Source organism: Cervus elaphus, chromosome 1, assembly GCF_910594005.1.
Source record: "Cervus elaphus chromosome 1, mCerEla1.1, whole genome shotgun sequence".
Taxonomy (NCBI): Eukaryota; Metazoa; Chordata; class Mammalia; order Artiodactyla; family Cervidae; genus Cervus; species Cervus elaphus.
Window position 1 is genome coordinate 31,012,181 of NC_057815.1, and position 27,882 is coordinate 31,040,062.

Sequence of the window (27,882 nt, forward strand, 5' to 3'; positions counted from 1 at the left end):
CTCCAATTTCATCAACTAACCTAACTACTTCATGCTATGAAGATAAAAAAATAAATAAATTTATTGAGCACATTCCATGTAGTTGTAGAAAGTGACATAAATAAAACTGATACACAATCTCAGTTGGTCAATTTGCAGGCAGTCTTCTTCAGGGCTTCCCAGGTGGCACTTGTGGTAAAGAACCTACCTGCCAGTGCAGGAGACATGAGACATCAGTTTGATCCCTGGGTCTGGAAGATCCCCTGGAGGAGGAAGTGGCAACCCACTCCAGGACAGAGGACAGAGGAGCCTGGCAGGCTACAGTCCATGGGGTCGCAAAGAGTCAGACAAGGACTGAAGCAATTTAGCACTTAGCACTCTCTTCAGGTAATTACAACTAGCTTCCTCTTGAGATGTGCTGAAATATCCTATCTTAACCCAAGTAAGTATATTTGGACAAATATAGCCTAAGGCCACCTTCCTTTCCTGCTGGTATTCATCTGCTCTGAGTGTTCCTTAGGGCGTTAAGCTAAGATAGCATGAGCCAGTGTTCATGAAGTTTTTCATTAAACATCAATTCTCCAAATTCTCCAAAAAGCACAGAAGGGAGGGATAGGTTTAAATTACTATATATTCAAAATTTTTATCTTACTAACTGGGTTTCTTTAATACTATCCTGACTTGGGGGAGGGGGCTACTTTTAGCTTATATTGAATATGCTAGTTAATTGGGAGTCATTTTCTGCTAATACTTATTAATGAAATCTAGCTTAAATTTTTATTTTTAAGACCAAATGAATTGTCAACTAATCTAGTCAGTGCAAGAACCAATATGCTTTAATAGGACTACAACAGATGAAAAAAAATGACTTATATAAGACTAAACAATTATTTGGATTCATCTAGTCTCTTGGACTTATTTTGAGTTTTATTTTAATGACAAATAAATCTAGTATTTTGACAGGTGGAATTATCCATTTTCTAATATTACTAAGCAGGTTGAAAGTTTTTGAACTGGTTGGTGAACCAGTTTTGTGATGCACCTGGGTACAGTTTCATTTTAAATGAAAACTGTCTTCTGTTTCAATTCTCATTGATCTCTGTTTCCATTTGATCATTGTCTTAAGAAAGTGGCCAAGTGGGAAACAATAACAAATATTTCTATTTAGAATTATAACTTACATTGGCCCCAAATCACATTTAGATTTGCCTTCATGGAGAAAGTCTGTAAGGCTAATTTCCTATTCTTCTTCTCCATCTGATAATAGATTAATTTTTGTGAACCTACTATGTGAAGAGTGCTGACTAAAATTCCATGTTAATTTTGCAGGTGATGGAAGTTAAAGGACAAATGATCCATGTCTCGGAATCAAATTCCATTTTGTTCTTGGGTTCTCCATGTGTGGACAAGTTGGATGAACTCATGGGACGAGGGCTACATCTCTCGGACATCCCCATCCATGATGCTACTCGAGATGTCATCTTGGTTGGCGAGCAGGCAAAGGCCCAGGATGGGCTGAAGAAGAGGATGGATAAACTAAAAGCAACTTTGGAAAGAACTCACCAGGCCCTGGAAGAAGAGAAAAAGAAAACAGTGGATCTTCTGTATTCCATTTTCCCTGGTGATGTAGCCCAGCAGTTGTGGCAAGGGCAGCAAGTGCAGGCCAGGAAGTTTGATGATGTCACCATGCTGTTTTCAGACATTGTTGGCTTCACGGCCATATGTGCCCAGTGTACCCCCATGCAGGTCATCAGCATGCTGAATGAACTGTACACAAGATTCGACCACCAGTGTGGATTTTTGGATATTTATAAGGTAATGGGGTTTGGTTATTTATATAAAAGAATTTATAGTGGTAAATTATGATCTTAATTAAATTACAAGCATACAATATTTTTTTCTATTTAAACAAGAATAAGTGATGGATAATTTTCATTTAGAAATATTCAGAATACAAGTATTTCTGATCTTTGAGTGAATTTTCGCTATGAGTTGATTTATATATTTGTCAGAAAGGAAAAATTCTATGGAACTAATCTTCTAAATTCATTATTATAAAAAAGATAAAATAAGCTTGCCGAAATATAGGCAACTTTTAACCACAATTAGTTTTCCTTAAAGAGTAGGATTACAATATAAACTAAAAATTTTATATTGGTAGTTAAAACGAAACAGCAATTTATGTTAAAACATGCATTGCATTATCATTATCAGTGCATTATCATTGCATTATCGCTATTATTAACTAAATCACAGTTAATCAGTATTTTCTACTTCATTGAGAATTAATTGAGATCCTTTTCATTCTGAAAAAAATGCATGTAAATGTTCTAGTTATTGTCCAGATAACCAATGATTTTTAGTAGAAGCACCTTAATTTTCCAAGTTACTTGATGGAAGAGTTTTGAAAATGTGTACAGGTCACCGTCTGTTAGCCTGATTTGGTGAACTATTCATTAATTTCTTTTTCTTTATTTTTAAATGGCAGATAATTGCTCTACAATGTTATGTTGGTTTCTGCCATATATCAGCATGAATCAGCCATAGTATGCATGTGTTCCCTCCCTCTTTGAATCTCCCTGCCACTTCCCATTCCATCCCACCCCTCTAGGTTGTCCCAGAGCACTAGCTTCAGCTCCCTGTGTTAACAGCAACTTCTCATTAGCTATCTGTTTTTTATATAATGCATGTACTTCAGTGCTGCTCTCTCAGTTTGCCGCACCCTTGCCTTCCCGCTCAGTGTCCAGGTGTTTGTTCTCTATGTTTATAGAGTCTCTATTTCTGCCCTGCAAACAGGTTCATCAGTACCATTTTTCTAGATTCCATATATATGTGTTAATATATGATATTTGTTTTTATTTTTCTGACTTACTTCACTCTGTATAATAGGCTCTGGTTTCATCCACCTCACTAGAATTGACTCAAATTTGTTTCTTTTTATGACTAATATTCCATTGTGTGTGTACATACCACAGCTCCTTTTCCATTCATCTGTGGATGGACATCTAGGTTGCTCCCATGTTCTGGCTATTGTAAATAGTGCTGTAATGAACATTGGGTCATGTGTCATAATTTAAAGCAATTATGGTTTTAATTTCTTATTAAAATTATAGCAGTATTTTGAGTGATTCAGCTTTCCATCCATCTAATGTATAACTGTGACTTTACATTGTGCATGGATTGCATAATGTATGATTGTTTTTTTAATATGGAGGACAGTCATTACTTTTAGTAAAAACAAACTAGTTGAACTAGTGATTTTATTTTCTTTTTTACATCAGCTGAACTTCTCTTCATAGTATGATCTTCACATAAGCAGATTCAAAAAGAACTTGTTTTACATTTTAGTTTCATATTATGGTCCAGAGGGTGTTTTCATTAAGGTATATCTCCTTCAGGGAAAGATATTCACTAGTTTCATTAAACCTTTCTTCAAGAGGTCTTCCCAACCCATGGATTGAACCCTGATCTCCTGCATTGCAGGCAGGTTCTTTACCACTTGAGCCACTAGAGGTGACTTGTGCATGATACATAGCCAATGTTAAATATTTTAGAAAGCCTCTTCTGAGTAGTAAACATTCAGTGTGGTATATGTATGAGGGATTTGCTTTGTTATATAGAATAAGAGTTTTTATAAATTATCTTTAATTTTCTTATATTTTATTTTTATGTACTTTATGGTAGAGGTAGCCAAATGTCTGATGCTAAATAGAGACATAATGAATCTATCACTGTCAATGCCAGAAAAGAAAGCAGGTTGTCCTGAATTTCCAGCACTATTCCCCAACCAGGGATTGAACTTCTGAAGCCGTAGTAGCACACAGTATTAATCACTGGGTAGCCAGCGAATTCCCAGAATTGTGCATTACTACACCAAGCACTGCAACCACAATCTCTCCGTTCTAAATCATTGACTTGCCATGCTAGTTTCCTTCAGCTGGAGAATTCCATGGACTGTATAGCCCATGGGGTCACAAGAGAGTCGGATGTGACGGAGCAACTTTCACTCACTTTCATTTTTCCTTCAGCTAAAGTAGTTATCGTTTTTGTGGCCCTAAGTCTGTAAAACTAAATGAGTGTGAAAAATATAGATATATTGTCTTATGGTAAAAAATAGAAATCTCTGATTTAAATATACATATAAGTTTGGTTTTGAGATAAGAAATGTGATAACTGCTGAGGGTACCAAAATAAATGAATAAATATAAAAGTAAAAAAAAAAAAAGACAAACAATTTTGGTTCACAAATTATCTTAAACTGAACTTTCTTATGAAATTTTAGTGATAAATTTTAAGGTAAAATGATATCAGAGCCAGTTTTTTAAATTTTTAAAAAAATTGGATGTATGATTCTTTAAATTCTATAGTGCTTTACAATTTTTCAAAATTTTCATACACATGATTTTATATAATATACATGCTTTTATATAATACCACAGGAAACCCTTTTTTACCCTCAACCCTATTTTGCCCCCTCCCCTTCACTCTTCCTATTGATAAACCACTAGTTCACTAGTTTATTCTTTATATCTATGAAAAGTCTCCTTTTTTTCTGTTTTATTCACACATTTGTTGTATTTTTAAGATTCAATATGTGATATCATACAGTATTTTTCTATTCTGCTTGACTTATTTCACTAGGAATAATGCCTGCTAACTCCATTCATGTTATTGCAAATGGGAAATTTTGATTGTTTTATGACTGAGTAGTCTTCTATCATCTACATAAAACACATCTTCTTTATCCATTCATCTGTTGTTGGACACTTAGGTTGCTTCCATTCCTTGGAAATTATAAATAATAAATAATGCTCCTAGGAACTTGGGGTTTAATGAATCTTTCTGTATTAGTCTTTTTGTTTCTTTCTGATATATACCCAGGAGTGAAATTCCTAGGTCATATGGTAATTCTATATTTAGTCTTTTGAAAAACCTCAAAATTGGCTACTGCTGTACCAATTTACCTGCAGAGTGGCTGCACCAATTTATCAATATTTTCCCACTAACAGTGTAGGAGGGATCCCTTTTCCCCTGCATCCTGACCAACTTTTATATTTTGTTTTCTTTTTAATGATAGCTATTCTGACCTCTGTGAGGTGATATCTCCTTGTGGTTTTGACTTGCATTTCCCTATTGATTAGCAATACTGAGCATCTTTTCATGTGCTTGTTGATCATCCATTTTTATCAAGTTGCTAATATTTTTTATTGTTGAGCTTTATGAGATGTTTATATATGTTGGATATTAACCCCTTGTTGGTCATATCACCTGAAAATATCTCTCCCTGTTCAGTATATTAGCAAGGAGGGGACATGCCTCAATATGATAAACGCCACATACGAAAACCCGAGATCTAACATCATACATCATCCTCAATGGTGAAAATATGGAAGTATTTCCTTTAAGGTCAAGATAGACAAAGATGTCCACTCTCACCACTTTTACATTTTTGGAAGTTCTGGCCACAACAGTCATATAAGAAAAAGAAATAAAAGGAATCCAAATTGAAAAAGAAGTAAAATTTTCACTGTCTGCAGATGATATGATATTATACATAGAAAATTCTAAAGAGGCCACTAGAAAACTACTAGAGTTCATCAATGAATTTTATAAAGTTATACAAAGTTAATATACATAAATCTGCTACATTTCTCTACACTAACAGTTAAATATCAGAAAGAGAAATTAAAGAAGTAATCCTATTTATGATTGCATCAAAAAGAATAAAATACCTAGGAATAAATCTTCCTGAGGAGGTAAAAAGCCCACACTCAGAAAACTGATGAAAAACACTGATGAAAGAAACTGAAATAGAAAAATATATCATGTTCTTGAGTTGGGAGAATCAATATTGTCAAAATGGCTGTACTATGCCAGGCAATCTACAGATGTAAAGCTATCCCTGTCGAAATGCCAATGACATTTTTTACAAAACTGGAGCAAATGATTTTAAAATCCATGTCAAGAGATACAAAAGACTTCAGTGTGCCAAAATAATCTTGAGAAAGAAAAACAGAGCTCGGGGAATTGAGCTCCCTAACGTCAGACTATACTCCAAAGCTACAGTCATCAAAAGAGTGTGATAACTGGCACAGAAACAGACAGTTGCTCAGTGGGACAGAATAGAGAGCCCATTTTCCAACAGTTTTGGTCAATGAATCTATGACAAGGGAGGCAAGGATATATGACAGAGAAAATGCAGTCTCTTTAATAAGTGGTGCTGGGAAAGCTGGACGGCTACTAGTAAGAGAATAAAATTAGAACATTCTCTAACACCATACACAAAAGTTAACTCAAAATGGATTAAGTTCTTAAATGTAAGGCAGGATACTATAAACCTCCTACAGAAAAGCATCGAACACTGTTTGACATAAATTTCAGCAATATGTTTTTTTGAGATCCAGCAACTAGAGTAATGGAAACAACAGCAAAAAATAAGCAAATGATTAAACTTAAAATAGTTTGCACAGCAAAGGAATGTATCAACCAAGCCAGGTGTTTTTAGTTTATCTCTGATACTAGCATGTATCGGAGAAGGCAATGGCAACCCACTCCAGTACTCTTGCCTAGAAAATCCCATGGACGGAGGAGCCTGATGGGCTGCAGGCCATGTGGTCGCGAAGAGTTGGACACAACTGAGCGACTTCCCTTTCACTTTTCACTTTCATGCATTGGAGAAGGAAATGGCAACCCACTCCAATGTTCTTGCCTTGAGAATCCCAGGGACGGGGGAGCCTGGTGGGCTGCCATCTATGGGGTCACACAGAGTCAGACACTACTGAAGCAACTTAGCAGCAGCAGCAGCAGCAGTATGTATATGTATGTGAGTCAATTTATGTTTTGTAAATAAGTTCATTTCTATTATTATTTTAGATTCCACATATAAGTGATATCATATATTATTTGTCTTTGACTCACCTCACTCAGTAAGACAATCTGTAGTTCCATCCATGTTGCTGCAAATGGTAGTATTAATACTTCATTCTTTTGATGGCTGATAATATTCCATTGTGTATATAAACCAAATTTTCTTTATCCACTCCTCTGTTGGTGGACAGTTGGGTAGCTTTCATTTCTTGAGTATTGAAGTCCATTGCTTTTTGAATTAGAGTTCTTATCTCTTCCAGATATATGTCCAGGAGTGAGATTGCTGAATCATATGGTAACTCTATTTTTAGTTTTTGAAGGAACCTCCAGAATGTTTTCCATAGTGGCTGCACTAATTTACATTCCCATCAGCAGTGTAGCAGGGTTTTCTTTTTTCTGCTCTCTCTCCAGCTGTTACTATTTGTATGATGATGTCCATTTTTACAGGTAAAAGGTGATAAAACCTCATTTTAGTTTTGATTTCATTTCTCTAATAAGTGTTTGCATTTCTCTAAGAAGTAGCAATGTTGAGGTTATCTGTATGTCTTTGGAGAAATCAATTTAGGTCTTCCATGCATTTGTTGACTGGTTTGTTTATATATGTATATATAGATATACTGTATGTATATTATATATATACAATATATATGTATTTAGTTCTATGAGCTATATATCTATTTGGAAATAAAGACCTTGTCAATCACATTGTTTGCAAATATTTTCTCCCAATCTGTAGACTCTCTTTTTGTTTTGTTTATGGTTTCCTCTATTATAAAAAACCTTTTAAGTTTGATTAGGCCTCATTTGTTTATTTTGTTTCTATTTATTTTGTCTTGGAAAAATGATCTAAGAAAATATTGCTATGATTTATCTCAAAGAGCATTTTTCCTATGTTCATTTCTAGGAGTTTTATGGTATCATGTCTTATATATACAATTTTAAACCGTTTTGAATTTATTTTTTATACAGTATGAGAGAATGTTCTAACCTCACTGATTTACATGTAGCTGCCCAGTTTTCTCAACACCACATGTTGAAGAGACTGTCTTTTCTCCATTGTATTTTCTAACCTCTGTTGATGACTAATTGAGTGGGTTTATTTCTAGGTTCTCTAGTCTGTTCCATTGATCCATCTGTTTTTGTACCTATATTACATTGTTTTGATTACTGTGACTTTGTAGTATTTTTTTTTTTTTAATTTTTTTATTAGTTGGAGGCTAATTACTTCACAACATTTCAGTGGGTTTTGTCATACATTGATATGAATCAGCCATAGATTTACACTTATTCCCCATCCCGATCCCCCCTCGACTTTGTAGTATTGTCTGGAGTCTGGAAGGATTTTCATCCAGGTTTGTTCTTTTTCCTCAGTATTGTTTTGGCAATCTTGGTTCTTTTATGGTTGCATATACATTTTAGGATTATTTGATCTAGTTTTGTGAAAGTTTCATGGGTAATTTGATAAGGTTCACTTTAAATCTATAGATTTCTTTGGGTAGTATGGCCATTTTAATAATCTTAAACCTTCCAATCCAAGAGTATTGGATATCTCTCCATTTCTTTGAGTCACCTTCAGTTCCCTTTATATATGTTTTATAGTTCTCAGCATATCAGTTTCCCACCTCCTTGGCCAGGTTTACTCCCAGATATTCTATTTTATTTTTTATCTTATTTTAAGAATTTTTAAAAATTTTCTCTTTCTGATGTTCTTGTGAAAGTGAAAGCCGCTCAGTCATGTCTGAATCTTTGCGACCCCATGGACTATAGTCCATGGAATTCTCCACGCCAGAATGCTGGAGTGGGTAGCTGTTCCCTTCTCCAGGGGATCTTCCCAACCCAGGGATCAAACCCGTGTCTCTCACATTGCAGGCAGAGTCTTTACCAGCTGAGCCAACAGGGAAGCCCAAGAATACCGGAGTGGCTAGCCTATCCCTTCTCCAGCATATCTTCCCAAGGCAGGAATCCAAATGGGATCTTCTACATTTCAGGTGGATTCTTTACCAACCGAGCTATCAGAGAAGCCCAATATTTCATTGTAGTGCAAAGAAATGCAAAATATTTCTGTATATTAACTTTTTATAATGCTTCATTGATTACTTATCAGTTCTAATAAATTCTGTGTGGAGTCTTTCAGGTTTTCTATATAGAGTATCATGTCATCTACATATAATGACAATTTTACCTCTTCCCTTCACATTTGTTTATCTTTTATTTCTTTTCCCTGTCTGATTGCTCTGGCTGACATCCACCACTACATTGAATAGAAGTGGTGGGAATGGCATCCTCGTTTTGTTCCAGAATATAGCAGGAAGTCTTCTAGTTTTTCAATGTTGAGTATTATTTTGGTTGTGGGTTTGTCATAAATGACTTTTATTATGCTGAGATATATTCCTTCATTACCCACTTTGGTGACAATTTTTATCATGAATGGATACTGAATTTTATCAAATGTTTTTTCTGTATCTATTGAGATGATCTTGTGGTTTTTGTCTTTTCTTAATGCAGTATACTACATTTATTGATTTGCCTATGTTTAGCCATCCTTGTGATCTGAAGTGAATTGAGTTTGATCATGGTGTATAATCTTTTTTGTGTGTTATTGTATTTGGTTTGCTAATGTTGTGTTGAGGATTTTTTTCATCTATATTCAAATGTTGAGCTATATTTTATTTTTTAGTAGTATCTTTGTCTGGTTTTGGTATATAGGTGATGGCCAACTTAGGGTCATTTTTTTTTTTTTTAACAGCTCAGCTTTTTATTGAATGTGTTACTAAAGAGGTTTAGTCAAAAAGACCAAAGCCCATGTCATCATCAGACTCTTCAGATTCTTCTTTCTTTGCTTCTACTTTCTTCTCCTCAGCTGGGCAGCAGTGGTGGCTGGGGCAGGACCTCCTGCTGGTGCAGCACCAGCTGCTGGGGCAGGTCCACCAGCCCCCACATTGCAGATGAGGCTCCCGATGTTGACATTGGCCAAAGCCTTTGCAAACAAACCTGGCCAGAAAGGCTCAACATTTACACTGGCTGCTTTAATGAGGGCATTGATCTTATCCTCCGAGACCATCACCTCATTGTCGTGCAGAATGAGGGCAGAGTAGATGCAAGCGAGCTCCGAGACGGAGGCCATGATCCGGGCGAGTGCTAGGTCGGGGCTGCCGGGTGTGGTGCTAGTCGCCGGATGAAGTGAGGGCCTCACCCCAAAACGGCCTTAGCTTCCTCGGAAGAACCGAGCACCTTAGCGGCAGTGGAGGAAAGAGGGGTCATTTTTTATTCCATTTTTTTTTTCTTTTTTCTGGGATTCCTATTAGGTGTAGATTCCATGCTTTATATTATCCCATAGGTCTCATGTGCTGCTTTCATTTTTTAAACTTTCTCTCTGTTTTCTTATTGGGTGATTTCTGTTATTCTATATACTTTTTAATTGATTTTTTGTGCTTTTTTCCCCCATTTTATTTGTTTCCTCACTGAACTTTATTATTTCTGCTGAATTAATATTGTTTGTTATTTTCCTAATCCTTTGGATTGTAGGTTAGGTTGTTTTTTGAGGAAGTCCTGTATTGCTATGAATTTGCCTCTTAGGACTGCTTTTGCTGAAGTCCATAGATTTTGTACAGTTGTGTTTTCATTGTCGTTTGTCTTGAAGTATTTTCTGATCTCCTCTTTGACCTCATTGTCAGCCCACTGATATTTTGTTTAGTTTCCTTGCATATCCCACTGTATATTCCTCCCTAGGAGCTGTCCACTGGTACTGTACATCACCTACATATGAATCTTCAAATTGTGAACTTTCAAAGATGGGAATTTGCATTCACATGTCCAGTCATGTAAGTTAGTCCATGTGCCTGGCATACATTGTACCAGCATGTGCCTCTACAAGTGGTTGTGTTTTTGTGTACTGTATTGGACAGTAGTATATAGAGTACAGTAGGATAGTATCTTTACTTCAAGCCCAAGGTATCTGGAAGTGTAAAAGCAAATGTAATAGCAGTGGTGATATAGCTGGTACTGCTAAGAAGAACCAAGCAATAGCAATGGAAACCAGTGAAATAATTGAGTGAAGTGAGGCAAAAAGATGGTAGACATCACTCATTCTTATAACATGAATTGTTGAACCATTGGCATGATACTAAAGAACAAGATCATGGAACATGTGAAGTCTGCTGTGCCAGTGATGTTGAAAATGATGGAGCAGATGGAGAAAATTCTCAGTGCAGAGAAAATTCTCAGATGCAGAATAAGCATCGGCAATGAGTCCCACTCAGCTTAATGCTGATTCAAGAGAAAGCTAATAGTCTTTATGAAGACTTGAAGAATAAACATGGCAAAGAATCAGAGGGAACATTTTTTAATGCCAGCCATGACTGGCTTTATTGGTTTAAGGCTTGAACCAAACTTCACAAATTAAAAGTGAGTAGCAAAGAAGAAAGTGCAGATACGGTGACTGCTCAGGAATTCCTGAAATGCTTTGAGAAATTATTGATTAAGGAGTGTATTTACCCAAGCAGGTTTTTAATGTGGATAAGACAAGATTGTACTGGAAGAAAATGCCAGACAAAGTTACACCAGCATGGAGGAAAAGTTAATGCCAGTCCAGAAAGCAGCAAAGGATATGCTGACTCTGTTGTTTGATGGCAATGCTTCTGTTGATATGAAGCTGAAGTCTCTTTTAGATTATTATTCAGAAAACCCCAAAACCCTTAAACTCATAGCCAAGGGGTCTCTTCCTCTTGTGCGGAAGAGTAAGCCCAAAACCTGGGTTACAGATGTCATTGTCCAGGACTGATCTTTAAACCACATTATCCCAGAGATAAATATTGCTTGGAGAAGGGCATTCCATTCTGCATTCTTTTGTTGCTAAACAGTGTTCCTGGTCACCCACCATTCATGGACAAGCTTCATTTCACCATCAAAGTAGTGCATATGTCACTCAGTATTGCTTCCCTTATCCAGCCAATGGGCTATGTAGTTGTATAGTGACTTTAGAAATACCATTTATGTCACATTTTTTGCCAGACAATAAGTGAATGATAAAACAATCTTGTGATAATTTTAGATGGACTATTACATCTTGTTGTTGTTCAGTCAATGAATTCTGTGTGAATCTTTGTGACCCCAAAGACTGCAGCACACCAGGCTCTTCTGTCCTGGAATTTTGCTCAGATTCATGTCCACTGAGTTGATCATGCTATCTAAATATCTCATCCTTTGCTGCAGCCTTCTCCTTTTGCCTTCAGTCTTTTCCAGCATCAGGGTCTTTCCCAAGGAGTCAATGCTTCACATCAGGTGGACAAAATATTGGAGCTTCGGCTTCAGTATCAGTCCTTATAATGAATAGTCAAGGTTAGGATTGGCTTGAAATCCTAGCTTTCCAAGGGACTCTCCAGAGTCTTCTCCAGCACCACAGTTTGAAAGCATCTATTCATTGGTGTTCAACCTTCTCTATGGCCCAACTCTCACATTTGTACATGATTGCTAGAAAAACCATAGTTGTGACCTTTGTCAACAAGTGATGTATCTGATTTTTAATATGCTGTCTAGGTCTATCATAGTTTTCTTTCCAAGGAGCAAGCTTCTTTTCATGGCTAAAGTCACTGTCCACAGTGATTTTGGAGACTAAGAAAATAAGATCTGTCATTGCTTCCACTTTCTCCCCTTCTGTTTGCAATGAAGTGATGGGAATGGATGCCATGATCTTAGTTTTTTGAATGTTGAGTTTTAAGCCGGCTGTTTCACTCTCCTTTTTCACCTTCAGCAAGAGGCTCTTTAGCTCCTCCTCACTTTCTCCATTAGGATAATGTCATCTGCATATCTGAGGTTATTGATATTTCCTCAAGCAATCTTGACTCCAGCTTGAGCTTCATCCAGCCTGGCATTTCACATAATGTTCTCTGTATATAAGTTAAATAAGCAGGGTGACAGTACACAGCTTTGATGTACTCCTTTCCCAATTTGGAACCAGTCTGTTGCTCCATGTCCAATTCTACCTGTTGCTTCTTGACCTGCATACAGATCTCAGGAAGCAGATAAAGTGGTCTGGTATTCCCATCTCTTTAAGAGTTTTCCACAGTTTGTTTTGATCCACACAGTCAAAGGCTTTCATTTACTCAGTGAAACAGGAGATGATTTTCTGAAATTCCCTTGCTTTTTCTATGATCCAGTGGATCTTGGCAATTTGAGCTCTGGTTCCTCTGCTTTTTCTAAATCCAGCTTGTACATCTGGAAGTTCAATTCACATTCTGTTGATACCCACGTTGAAGGATTTTGGGCATGACCTTGCTAGCATCTGAAATGAGTGCAGCTGTGCAGTAGCTTGAACATTCTTTGGTATTGCTCTTCTTCGGAATTGGAATGAAAAATGACCTTTTCCAGTCCTGTGGCCACTGCTGGGTTTTCCAGATTTGCTTGGACATATTGATTGCAGCACCTTGACACCATCATCTTTTAGTATTTTAAATAGCTCATCTGGAATTCCATCACTTCCACTGTCTTTATTGGTGGTAATGTTTCCTAAGGCCCACTTGATTTCACACTCCAGGATATCTGGCTCTAGGTGAGTGATCACACCATTGTGGCTATCTGAGTGATGAAGACCATTTTGTATAGTTCTTCTGTGTATTCTTGCCACCTCTTTTTAATCTCTTCTGCTTCTGTTAGGCCCATACTGTTTCTGTCCTTTATTGAGCCCATCTTTTCAAGAAATGTTCCCTTGGTCTCTACTTCTCTGAAGATATCTCTAGTCTTTCCCATTCTATTGTTTTCTTCTATTTCTTTGCATTGTTCACTTAAGAATGTTTTCTTACCTCTCCTTGCCATTGTTTGGAACTCTGCATTTAGATGGGTATTTGTTCCCTTTCTCCTTCTCTTCTCTTTTTACTTCTCTTCTTTTCTTGCTGCTGTTTGTAAGATCTCCTCAGACAACCCTTTGCCTTGTTGCATTTCTTTTTCTTGGGGATGGTTTTGGTCACCATTTCCTGTACAATGTTACAAATCTCCGTCCATTGTTCTTCAGACACTCTGTCTATAAGATCTAATCCCTTGAATCTATTTGTCACTTGTACTGTATAATCATAAGGGAATTAATTTAGGTCATACCTGAATGGCCTAGTGGTTTTCCCCACTTTCTTTAGTTTAAGCCCGAATTTTGCCAAAAGGAGATGATGATCTGAGCCACAGTCAGCTCTGTCTTGTTTTTGCTGACAGTAAAAAGTATCTTCAACTGCAAGAATATAATCAGTCTGATTTTGCTAGTGACCATCTGGTGATGTCCATGTGTAGAATCATCTCTTATGTTGTTGGAAGAGGGTGTTTGCTATGACCAGTATGTTCTCTTGGCAAAATTCTATTAGCCTTTGTCTGCTTCATTAGTATTCCAAGTCCAGACTTGCCCCCTACTTTTGCATTCCAATCCTCTATGATGAAAAGGACTTTATTTATTTATTTATTTATTTTGGTGTGTGTTCTAGAAAGTCTTAGTGGCTCAGTTGGTAAAGTATCTGTCTGCAATGCAGGAGACCTGGCTTGGTTCCCTTGGTCAGGACGATCCCCTGGAGAAGAAAAGAAGAAAATGATAACCCACTCCAGCCTGGAAAACCCAATGGACCGAAGAGCCTGGTGGGCTATAGTCCATAGAGTCACGAGAGTCAGGCACAACTTGGTGACTAAACCACCACCACCACTAGAAGGTCTTGTAGGTCTCATAGAACAGGTTAAATTTAGCTTCTTCAGCATCACTGGTTGCTGCATAGACTGGATTACTGTGATGTTGAATGATTTCCCTTGGAAATGAACCAAGATCATTCTGTCGTTTTTAAGACTGCAGCAAAGTACTGGATTCAGACTCTTCTGTTGTCTGTGAGGGCTCCTCCATTTCTTCTAAGGGATTCTTGCCCATAGTAGTAGATATATAATGGTTGTCTGAATTAAATTTGCCCCTTCCCATCCATTTTAGTCACTGATTCCTAGGATGCTGATGTTCCCTCTTGCCATTTCCTGCTTGATCACATTCATGGACCTAACATTCCAGGTTCCTATGCAGTATTGTTCTTTACAGCATCAGATTTTACTTTCACTACCAGACACATTGACAACTGAGCATCATTTCCACTTTGGTCCACCACTTCATTCTTTCTGGGGCTATTAGTAATTGCATCTGCTCTTCCCCAGTAGAGTATTGGACACGTTCAAACCTGGAGGCTCATCTGTAGATATCTTTTTGTATCTTTTTGTGTCTTTTATATCTTTGTATCTGCTGTATCTTTTTGATTTTTTGTACCATTCATGGGTTTCTGGTGGCAGGAATACTGGAGTGGCTTGCCATTTCCTCCTCCAGTGAACCACATTTTGTCAGAACTCTCCACTTGACCTGTCTGCCTTGGATGGCCTTGCATGGCATTGCTCATAGCTTCATAGAGTTAAGAAAGTCCCTTTGCTGTGAAAAGGCAGTGTTCCACAAAAGAGAAAGAAGAGTAAGACAAGCTAAATGTATAGAAGTAGGTAGGAGGTAGAATGTATAGGTATCTTAACTATTTCAGTGTTTATGTTCTTAGTCATAAAAGCAAGGTGAAGACATCAAAGAATTTTGAATAGAAGAGTGACCCAAGTAGATTTGCTTTAAAAGAAATCATTTCAACAGTAGTATGGGAGGGGTGGGTGGGAAACAGTCGAACATAAGGATATTAATGCCATAATTCAGTTGAAGAATGGTGGTAGCATTACCTGAACTGATTAGACATGTACAAGAGTCAGTGCTGGAATCCTGAAGTAAGTGGTCAGTTTTGTCTACTTAATATTGGAAGTATTTCTCTTTCATTGTTCATGAAAGTCACCTGGTCACCTGAATATGTTCTTGTTTTGAAATTATGTAGGCTTCAACTGTACTGCCTGAATGTTTTACAGCCATGTAACAATGACTATGATTTGTAAAGGTAATTCGGACATTGTCTATATTGACCTAGCTCTTCCTATAAGCATTTATAATGCAATTTGACTCAATCATATTTCTCTACATGTCTACTATGTTAGCAAGGTGCTAGGCCCTATTGGACTTAAAATATAACTAATCTAGAAAAATGGTACAAATGAACTTATTTGCAGGGCAGGAATAGAGACACAGATATAGAGAACAGACATGTGAACACAGAGAGGGTTTGAAGGGTGGTGGGGCAATTTGGGAGATTGGCATGGACATATATATAGTGCCATGCATAAAATAGATAGCTAGTGGGAAACTGCTGAGGGGGAAGCTGGGTCTTGTTCTGATGGGCGGGGCCATGCTCAGTAAATCTTTAATCCAATTTTCTGTTGATGGGTGGAGCTACAGGAGACAGGGATCAAGACCATCCCCAAGAAAAGAAATGCAAAAATGTAAAATGGCTATCTGACGAGGCCTTACAAATAGCTGTGAAAAGAAGAGCAGTGAAAAGCAAAGAAGAAAAAGAAAGATATCAAATTCAGACTTAAATTGAAGAAAGTGGGGGAAATCACTAAGCCATTCAGATGTGATCTAAATCAAATCCCTTGAAATTATACAGTGGAAGTGAGAAATAGATTTAAGGGACTAGATCTGATAGACAGAGTGCCTGATGAACTATGGACAAAGGTTTGTGACATTGTACAGGAGACAGGGAGCAAGACCATCCCCAAGAAAAAGAAATGCAAAAAAGCAAAATGGCTGTCTGAGGAGGTCTTACAAACAGCTGTGAAAAGAAGAGAAGTGAAAAGGAAAGATATACCCATTTGAATGCAGAGTTCCAAAGAATAACAAGGAGAGATAAGAAAGCCTTCCTCAGTGATCAGTGCAAACAAACAGAGGAAAACAGTAGAATGGGAAAGACTAGAGATCTCTTCAAGAAAATTAGAGATACCAAGGGAATATTTCATGCAAAGATGAGCTCAATAAAGGATGGAAATGGTATGGACCTAACAGAAGTAGAAGATATTAAGAAGAGGTAGCAAGAATACACAGAAGAATTATGCAAAAAAGATCTTAATGGCCCAGATAATCACTATGGTGTGATCACTTACCTAGAGCCAGACATCCTGGAATGTGAAGTCAAGTGGGATTTAGGAAACATCACTAAGAACAAAACTAGTGGAGGTGATGAAATTCCAGTTGAGCTATTTCAAATCCTAAAAGATGATGCTGTGAAAGTGCTGCATTCAGTATGCCAGCAAATCTGGAAAACTCAGCAATGGCCACAGGACTAGAAAAAGTCAGTTTTCATTCCAGTCCCAAAGAAAGGCAATGCCAAAGAATGCTCAAACTACCACACAGTTGCACTCATCTCACATGCTACTAAAGTAATGCTCAAAATTCTCCAAGCCGGGCTTCAGCAATGTGTGAACCGTTATCTTCCGGATCATCAAGCTGGTTTTAGAAAAGGCAGAAGAACCAGAGTCCAAATTGCCAACACTCGCTGAATCGTGGAAAAAGCAAGAGAGTTCCAGAAAAACATCTATTTCTGTTTTATTGACTATGCCAAAGCCTTTGATTGTGTGGATCACCACAAACTGTGGAAAATTCTTCATGAGATGAGAATATCAGACCACCTGACCTGCCTCTTGAGAAATCTGCATGCAGGTTAGGAAGCAACAGTTACAACAGGACATGGAACAACAGACTGGTTCCAAATGGGAAAAGGAGCATGTCAAAGCTGTATATTGTCATTCTGCTTATTTAACTTATATGCAGAATACATCATGAGAAATGCTGGGCTGGATGAAGCACAAGCTGGAATCAAGATTGCTGGGAGAAATATCAATAACCTCAGATATGCAGATGACACCACCCTTATGGCAGAAAGTGAAGAAGAACTAAAGAGCCTCTTGATGAAAGTGAAAGAGGAAAGTGAAAAGTTGGCTTAAAACTCAACATTCAGAAAACTAAGATCAAGGCATTCAGTTCCATCACTTCTTGGCAAATAGGTTGGGAAACAGTAGAAACAGTGGCAGATTTTTTTGGGGGGGGCTTCAAAATTACTGCAGATTGTGACTGCAGCCATGAGATTAAAAGACACTTAGTCCTTGGAAGGAAAGTTATGACCAACCTAGACAGCATATTAAAAAGCAGAGACATTACTTTGCCAACAAAGGTCCATCTAATCAAGGCTATGGTTTTTCCAGTAGTCATGTGTGGATGTGAGAGTGGACTATAAAGAAAGCTAAGCACCGAAGAATTGATGCTTTTGAACTGTGGTGTTGGAGAAGACTCTTGAGAGTCCTTTGGACTGCAAGAAGATCCAACCAGTCCATCTGAAAGGAATTCAGTCCTGAATATTCATTGGAAAGACTGATGTTGAAGCTGAAACTCTTAAGACTTTGGCCACCTGATTCGAAGAGCTGACTCATTTGAAAAGACCCTGATGCTGGGAAAGATTGAGGGCAGGAGGAGGAGGGGATGATTGAGGATGAGATGGCTGGATGGCCTCACCGACTCAATGGACATGAGTTTGAATAGACTCCAGGAGTTAATGTGAACAGGGAGGCCTAGTGTGCTGCAGTCCATGGGGTCATGAAGAGTCGGACACGACTGAGCGACTAAACTGAACTAAACTGGACTGACTGGGAAGCTGCTGTGTAGCATAGAGAGCCCAGCTCGTTGTCCTGTGAAGACCTAGAGGGGTGATGTGGGCCGGAGGGAGATTCAAGAAGAAGGGGACATGTGTACGCACATAGCTGATTCACCTTGTTGTATATCAGAAACTAATACAACATTGTAAAGCAATTATGCTTCAATAAAAATAATAGTCTAAACAAGAAAACAGGGGTCTTGATAGTAAAAAATAAAATAGAAAAATATTTTTAAAATGAAAAAATAACTAAGGCATTGTTTCTGCCTTCAAAATTAGGCTTAACAGTCTAGACAGGATGATATTAGAGAAAGTATGAACACAAATGACCGCAGAGTAAGAGATGGAAAAACCAAGCTTTACTGGGGTTCTAAAAGAAGCAACGATGGCATCCTATTGAAGGATTGCAAATACTTTCAGAAAAGATATGGCATGAGGATGGATTTTAAAGAAAGTGACAAGTTTGACTCATGAAAGATAGGTTGGGAAAAATCTATTTTTTAAAACCATATTTAATTTGAGGGGATAAAAGCTAGGATTTACATTGATAATCTGAGGATGGTAGGATTTACAGAAGTTTGATTATCTTTTTTTTTTCCCAATTATTTTTATTAGTTGGAGGCTAATTACTTCGCAACCTTGCAGTGGGTTTTGTCGTACATTGACATGAATCTTTTAAAAAATCAAATTCTTAGTGGAGTATTTCCATTTGATTTGCTAATTTGTCTACACTATTCACTTAAAAAAAGGTTTTATTTTTTAGGGTAGTTTTAGCTTTACAGAGACTTCCCATAATACCTGTACCTTTACACATGCGTAGCCTTCTACACTATCAACATTACTCACTAGAATGATGAGTGACCAAGGATGAACCCATTGACATGTCATAATCACCAAGTTGGGTATGGATTTGGGCAAATATATAATGATGTGTATCCATCATTATAGTATTGTATAGAATATATCCACTGCCCTGAAAATCCTTTGTGTTTCATCTATTCATCTCTCAACCTCCAGCAACCAAATTTTATTGTCTCCATAATACTGTCTTTTGCAGAATGTTGTATAATTGAAATCATATAAAGTGTAGACCTTTCAGATTGACTTGTTTCACTTAGTAGCATGTATCTAAGATTCCTCTGTCTTGTCATGATTCAATAACATTTCTTTAATAATGTTCCATGGTCTGAATGTACCAGTTTGTTTATTTATTCACCTACTGAAGGATATCTCACTTGCTTCCATGTGTAAATTTTTGCACAGATATATATTTTCAACTCCTTTGGGTAAATACTGATTGCTGAAAAGATTGTGTCATAAGAATTTGTATAGTTGTGTAAGAACCGAACTGTCTTCCAAAGAGGCTGTTATTGTTGCTTAGTTACTCAGTCATGTCAGACTTTTTGCAGCCACATGGACTGCAGCGCTGCAGACTTCCTGTCCTTCACCATCTCCCAGATTAGCTCAAACTCAGGTCCATTGAGTCAGTGATGACATCCAACCATCTTGTCCTCTGTCATCCCCTTCTACTCCTGCCTTCAATCTTTCCCAGTATCAGGGTCTTTTCCAATGAGTAGACTCTTTGCATCAGGTGGCCAAAGTATTGGAGCTTCAGCTTTAGCATCAGTCCTTCCAATGAATATTCAGGGTTGATTTCCTCCAGGATTGACTAGTTTGACCTCCTTGCAGTCCAAGAGTCTTCTCCAACACCATAGTTCAAAAGCATCAATTCTTCAGTGCTCAGGCCCTCTTTATGGTCCAACTCTCACATCTGTACATGACTACTGGAAAAATCATAGCTTTGACTAGACAGACTTTTATTGGCAAAGTAATGTCTCTGCTTTTTAATACACTGTCTAGGTTTGTCATAGCTTTTCTTCCAAGGAGCAAGTGTCTTTTAATTGCATGGCTGCAGTCACCATCCACAGAGACTTTGGAGCCCAAGAAAATAAAATTTGTCACTGTTTCCATTGTTATCCGATCTATTTGCCATGAAATGATGGGGCTGGATGTCATGATCTTAAGTTTTCTGAATGTTGAGTTTTAAACTAGCTTTTTCCCTCTCCTCTTTCACCTTCATCAGAAGGCTGTTTAGTTACTTTTCACTTTCTGCAATAAGGGTGCTGTCATCTGCATATCTGAGGTTATTGATATTTCTCCCAATGGAAAGAAGCTGTCCCGTTTTTAATTCTACCAGCAATGGCTGAGTTCATGTTGCTCCATATCCTTACCAGCAACACAGTCAGTGTTCGGGATTTTCATCATTCAAATAAGTTTATAGTGGTATCTCACTGTGTTTGAATTTGCATTTCCCTGATGATATATCCCTGGGTCAGGAAGATCTCCTGGAGAAAATAATGACAACCCACTCCAGTCTTCTTGCCTGGAAAATGCCATGGACAGTGGAGCCTGGCAGGCTACAGTTGATAGAGTTGTAAAGAGTTGGAATGACTGAGTGACTTCACTTTCACTTTGATGATATATAATATGGACCATCTTTTAATATGTTTATTTGCAATCTATATATCTTCTCTGTGAAGTGTGTATTATGGTCTTAGACTAATTTTTACACTGGATTTTTTTTCTTTATTGTTGAGCTATTTAAATATTTTAGATAATAATCCTTTATCGGATATGTTTTCCCAAATATTTTCTCCCTGTGATGTGTCTTCTAATTCTTTTGACATTATCTTTCTCAGGACAGAAATTTTTAGTTTTAATATAGTCCAGTTTATCAGTTCTTTCTTTCATAGATTGTATATTTGGTGGTGTTATAAAAAGAAAAAAAGCATCACCATAGCCAAGGTCATCTAGTTTTTCTCTTATGTTATCTTCTAGGAGTTGCATAGCTTTTTATTTTGCATTTAGATCTACCCTCCACTGTGAGTTATTTTTTTGATAGGTGTCTAGATTCATATTTTTGTTTGTGGATGTCCAGTTGTTACACCACAATTTGTTAAAGACACTCTCTTTGCTCCATTGTGTTTCCTCTGCCCCTTTGTCAAAGTCAGTGGACTATATTTATGGGGCCTGCTTCTGGACTCTATTCTGTTCCACCTATCTATTTATGTACATGCTGTTCTTTAGAAACATCCCACCCTCACCTTCTCCCACAGAGTTCAAAAGTCTGTTCTGTATTTCTGTGTCTCTTTTTCTGTTTTGCATATAGGGTTATCGTTACCATCTTTCTAAATTCCATATATATGTGTTAGTATGCTGTAATGTTCTTTATCTTTCTGGCTTACTTCACTCTGTATAATGGGCTCCAGTTTCATCCATCTCATTAGAACTGATCCAAATGAATTCTTTATACCACACTGTCCAAATTACTGTAGCTTTGTACTGAGTCTTTTTTTTTCCATTTATTTTTATTAGTTGGAGGCTAATTACTTTACACTATTGTAGTGGTTTTTGCCATACATTGACATGAATCAGCCATGTAGTAAGTCTTGAAGCTATTCACTTTTGTGACATCAACTAACATGATTTAGCACTAATTATGTATTTACTGAAAATACAGCAGACATTCACTATTCTCTGGGGACACATTTAAAGTTCTAAGTCAGGAATCTCTGGAAAACTTTTTCTAAAAAATCGTAGGCTCAATAATTATTTTATAAACAGTGAATGTGTGGATTCCAGGGAGAGAAATAGCTGGATATAAATATAGGTGGTGGGAGTACAGAAAGTTTGCAGAGAACACTGAGTTATTCATATCAATTGAAGCATGGAATAAATTAGGATGACAGTGATGGATAAGGGTAGGGTATTAGAGCCATATTACTGAAGGTCTTACAGGAGAGTCTACTATGTAGCAGAAAGAAATTTTCAGTTGCCACATCTAACTTGAGGATTTACAACAAAAGTTTGACCAGAAAAAAAAATTGTCTATCTATCTGTCTATCATCTATATCTATCATAGTTATTTAGTTGCTAAGTCATGGCTGACACCTTAGCAACCTCATAATCTATAGGCTGCCAGGCTTTTTCTCTGTCCATGGAATTTCCCAGGCAAGAATACTGGAGTGGGTTGCCATTTCCTTCTCCAAGGGATCTTCCCAACCCAGGTACTGAATCCATGTCTCCTGCATTGTAGGCAGATTCTTTATCACTGAGCCATCAGGGAAGCCCATCTATATCTATATATAATATCCTAGCATATCTTGATATTTAATAACCCTTGTGATAAACGGTCTAAGGCTTGGCAATATTGTTTTCCACATGATTGTCATTCTTAGGCAGTAACTGGAATTTGCATTAATAGATCTACTAAGAGTTTTATCAGAAGAGCTTTCTTAGGTAGGCATTTGGAACCCATTTCCCCTCATTTGGGAGTAGTTTCCAGGCTAAATCACTGTTCTATTTATATCCATGACCTCTTTTTCAATGTGCTGTATCACTTGAGCACTCTAGAGGCATTCTTGAAAGAAGTAGTATTTGGGTCAGAAATACCAATCAAAATGAGTGTAATTAGATTTTTTAATGAATGAGGAGTTTTTTGAAGTAGTTTTATCAGTAAGTCCTTAGTTAAACTTGTCTTCATTTGAACTGTTAAACCATTATGCACAATGAATATACTTGGATGTATTTAATAACAAACTTTGGGTCATTGGATACCTACTATGCCACATGACTCGAAGCATTTGGGGTGTGTGTGTGTCTGTGTGTGTATGGTTGGGGAGAGGTCAGCTGGGGGTTTTAATCTAAAGTTCTGAAAAATAAGGAAATAGCTGGAGAAGATTTTATCCCCATGATTAGGGTGAAATTCAGAGGAGGGTTATATGGGAATGGCTGGAGTTCAGAATAGGACTGCTTTCCTCCATTCTGAAGGCTTATTGGCACTTTAAAAAAAAATCTGGGTAGATTTTGTATATTTTTGACTCACATCATACATCAGAACTCTTCAGCATTGAGAATCATAAAATTTACCTGTTACCCAGTGAGAATGCATAAGTTGTTCTTCAGTCACTCAGTCATGTCCAACTCTTTGTGAACCCATGAACTGAAGCGTGCCAGGCTTTCCTGTCCTTCACCATCTCCTGGAGCTTTCTAAAATTCATGTCCATTGAGTCAGTGATGCCATCCAACCTTCTCATCCTCTGTCGTCCCCTTCTCCTCCTGCCTTCAATCTCCCAGCATCAGGGTCTTTTCCAGTGAGTCAGCTCTTCACATCAGGTAGGCAAAGTACTGGACTTTCAGCTTTAGCATCAGTGCTTCTATTGAATACTCATGATTGATTTCCTCCAGGATTGACTGGTTTGATCTCCTTGTAGTCCAAGGGACTCTCAAGAGTCTTCTCCAGCACCATAGTTTAAAAGCATCAATCTTTGGTGCTCAGCCGTTTTTATTGTCCAGCTCTCACACCCATACATGACCACTGAAAAAACCATAGCTTTGGCTATACAGACCTTTGTAGGCAATGTAATGTCTCTGCTTTTTAATACGCTGTCTAGGTTTGCCGTAGCTTTTCTTGCAGCTTGTGCTTCCTCCAACCCAGCATTTCACATGATATGCTCTGCATGTAAGTTAAATATACAGCCTTGACTTACTCCTTTCCCAATTTGGAACCAGTCCATTGTTCCATGTCCAGTTCTAACTGTTGCTTCTTGACCGGAATATAGGGTTCACAGGAGGCAGGAAAGGTGGTCTGGTATTTTCATCTCTTTAAGAATTTTCCAGTTTGTTGTGATCTACACAGTCAAAGGCTTTTGCATAATCAATGAAGCAGAAGTAAATGTTTTTCTGGAATTCTCTTTCTTTTTCTATGATCTAGCAGATGTTGACAATTTAATCTCTGGTTCTTCTGCCTTTTCTAAATCCAGCTTGTACATCTGGAAGTTCTTGGTTCACTGTTGAAGCCTAGCTTGAAGAATTTTGAGCATTGCTTTACTATGCAGATAGCTTCATCTTATACCTAGATTTTAACAGACCTAGATGGGGTCTAGAGATCTAATTTTTAATAAGTACTATTTAGGTGATTCTTATTCTGCTGATTCTGAAATTTTATATTTGAAAGACTTGCTTAATGGACAGTTTCAACCTCAATGAAAAAAATGGATGAATTTAGGGCTTCAGCTAAGACATCCCTGTTGAAGATGGTAGAGTAGAAGGACATTCACTCATCTCCCCCTATAAGAGCACTGAAATCACAGCTAGCTGTTGAAAGACCATCAACAGGAGGACATGGAACCCCCCAAAAAGTGATACCCCATGCCCAAAGACAAAAGAGAAGCTGCAGAAAGATGGTAGGGGGGTGCAATCATTATAAAATCAAACCACATACCCATTGGGGGCAGGGAGGACAAGCCACAAGCTAGACAGCAACAATACCAAAGAAGTTTTCTTAATATTGTGAAGCTTCTGATCCCAATGTCAGGCTTCCCAGTGAGAGAATCTGGCAAAAAGACTAGGAATCTACAGAGAACCTGAAGATCAGGGCAGTTTGATTGCAGGACTTCCACAGGACTGGTGGAGAGACTCCATTCTTGTAGGACACAAGCAAAACATTGTGCACACCAGGACCCAAAAGAAAGGAGCAGTGACCCTACAGGAGACTGTACCTGCTAGTGTTGGAGGATCTTCTGTAGAGGTGTCGGTTGGCAGTGGCTCTTCATGGGGATGGGGACCTTGAAAGCAGCAGTCCTGGGTGGTGCCCCTTGGATGAGCCCTCTTCCCTATGGACTCCAGGCCTGGGTTGCCTCAGGACAAGCAAATGACAGGGAGGGAGAGCAGCCCCATCTATCAGCAGACAATTGTATTAAAGTCTTATTGAGCATTACCCTGCCCACCAGAGCAGCACCCAGTTTTTGCCACTGCCAGTCCCACCCATCAGTAAGCTTGCACAAGCCTCTTAGCCTCATCCACCAGAGAGCAGACAGAAGAAGCAAGAAGAACTACAATCCCACAGCTTCCTGATGAAAACTACAATCACAGAAAGTTAATAAAATGAAAATGCAGAGGATTTCTCTCAGATGAAAGAACAAGGTAAAACCCCAGAAAAACAACTAAGTGAAGTGGAGATATATGACCTTCCAAAAAAAGAATTCAGAATAATGATAGTGAAGATGATCCATTATCTCAGAAAAAGAATGGCTAAAGTGCAGGAAAAGTTTACCAAAGACCTAGAAGAACTAAATAAGAAACAAACAGATGAACAAATAATAGAAGCGATCAATAGCAGAATTACTAGGCATAAGAACAGATTAGTGATCTGGAAGACAGAATGGTGGAAATTATTGCCACAAATCTGAATACAGAAAAAATAATGTAAAAAAGACAGCCTAAGAGACCTCTGAGACAACATTAAATACATCAGCATACACATTAAAGGGTTCCTAGAAGAAGAGAGAAAGGACCCAAGAAAATATTTGAAGAAATAATAGCTGAAAACTTTCCTAACATGGAAAAGGAAATAGTCAATTAAGTTCATGAAATGCAGAGAGTCCCTGACACGATAAACCCAAGGAGGAAGATGCTAAAAACATAGTAATCAAACTTGGGAGTTTCTTGGATTTTTATTTTGGGGGAAAAAAGATAAAGGCAAAATATAATATTAAAAGCAAAAAGGAGTAAATGACAAATAACATACAATGGGGTTCCCATACTGTTATCAGCACAGTTCTCAACAAAAACTCTATAAACCAGAAGGTAATGGCACAATATATCTAAAGGGATGAAAGATAAGAACCTACACCAAGAATACTCTAACAAACAAGAATCTTGTTCAGATATGATGGATAAATCAAAAGCATAACAGAAAAGCAAAAATTAAGAGGATTCAGCATCACCAAACAAGCTTTACAACAAATACTAAAGGAAACAAAAGAGGAGGGAAAGACCTACAAAAAATAAACCCAAAACAATTAAGAAATAATAATAGGATCATGCATATTGATGATTACCTTAAACTACCTTGAAGGTAAATGGATTTCCTTAAATACAAATGGATTATATGCACCAACCAAAAGACATAGACTGGCTGGGTAGATACAAAAGCAAGATGTGTATATATGCTGTCTGCAAGAGACCCACCTTAGATGGAGGGACACTTGCATACTGAGAATAATGTAATGGGAGAAGGTATTTCACGCAAATGGAAATCAAAACAAAGCTGCAGTAGCCATACTCATATCAGTCAAAATAGACTTCCACATAAAGATGGTTATACGAGACAAAGAAGAACACTACATAATGATTAAAGGTTCAATCCAAGCAGAAGATATAACAACAATAAATATATATGTACCCAACCTAAGGGTACCTCAGTGTCTAAGGCAAAGACTAAAAAACTATAAAAGGGGAAATCAACAGTAACACAGTAATAGTAAGAGATCTTAACAACCCACTTTCATCAATGGACAGATCATCCAGAGGGAAAATTAATGAGGAAACACAGGTCTTAAATGACACTTTAGAACAATTGGACTTAATTGAAATTTGTAAAGTATTCCAATCAAAAACAACTGACTACATATTCTTCTCAAGTGCACATGGAACATTTTCCAGGATTGAACACATGCTGGGCCAAAAGGAAAGCCTTAGTCAATTTAAAAAAATTGAAATCATATCAAGCATCTTTTCTAATCACAATGCTATGAAATTAGAAATAAACTAGAAGGAAAAAAACTATTAAAAAACCAGAAACATATGATGGCTAAACCATATGCTACTAAACAACCAGTGAATCACTGAAGCAATCAAAGAGGAAATAAAAAAATACCTAGAGACAAATGAAAATGAGAACACAAAAGTCCAAATCCCATGGAATGCAGCAAAAGAAGTTTTAAGAGGGAAGTTTATAGCAATACAATCTTACCTCTGGAAACAAGAAAAATCTCAAATAGGTGACCTAAACTTATACCTAAAACAAATAGAGAAGAAAAAATGGAACTTAAAGTTAGTAAAAGGAAAGAAATCATAATGATCAGAGAAGAAATAAATGAAATAGAGACAGAGAAAGCAATCCCAAAGGTCAGTGAAACTAAAAGCTGGTTCTTTGGAAAGGTAAATACAATTTATAAACCTTTAGACTGACTCATCAAGAACAAAATGAAAGGACTCAAATAAATAAAATTAGAAATGAAAAAGAAGTTATAACTGACTCCACAGAAATACAAAGGATCATAAGAGACTACTAAGAGCAACTGTATACCAATAAAATGGGCAAATGGAAGAAATGGACAAATTTTTAGAAAGGTGCAATCTCTCAAAACTGAACCATGAAAAAATAGAAAATATGAACAGACCAATCACAAGCACTGAAACTGTGGTTTAAAAACTCCCAACAAACAAAAGTCCAGGACCTGATGGCTTCACAGGGAAATTCTATCAAACATTTAGAGAAGAGTTAATAACTATCCTTCTGAAACTGTTCCAAAAAATTCAGAGGAAAGAAAACTTCCAAATTCATTCTGTAAGGCCACCATCACCCTTATCCTGAAGCCAGACAATGATACTATATATGTATGGAAAT

At 37.4% G+C, this 27,882-nt stretch overlaps 1 protein-coding gene across 1 annotated transcript in view; it reads left to right on the forward strand.

Annotated features, from left to right (window-relative positions):
• Positions 1–27,882, forward strand: part of GUCY1A2 (guanylate cyclase 1 soluble subunit alpha 2) — a 431,399-nt gene that overhangs the window by 277,367 nt on the left and 126,150 nt on the right. Inside the window, exon 5 of the mRNA XM_043898183.1 lies at positions 1,309–1,794. Coding sequence (XP_043754118.1) covers positions 1,309–1,794 — 486 coding nt within the window. The remainder of the gene's footprint in view (positions 1–1,308; positions 1,795–27,882) is intronic.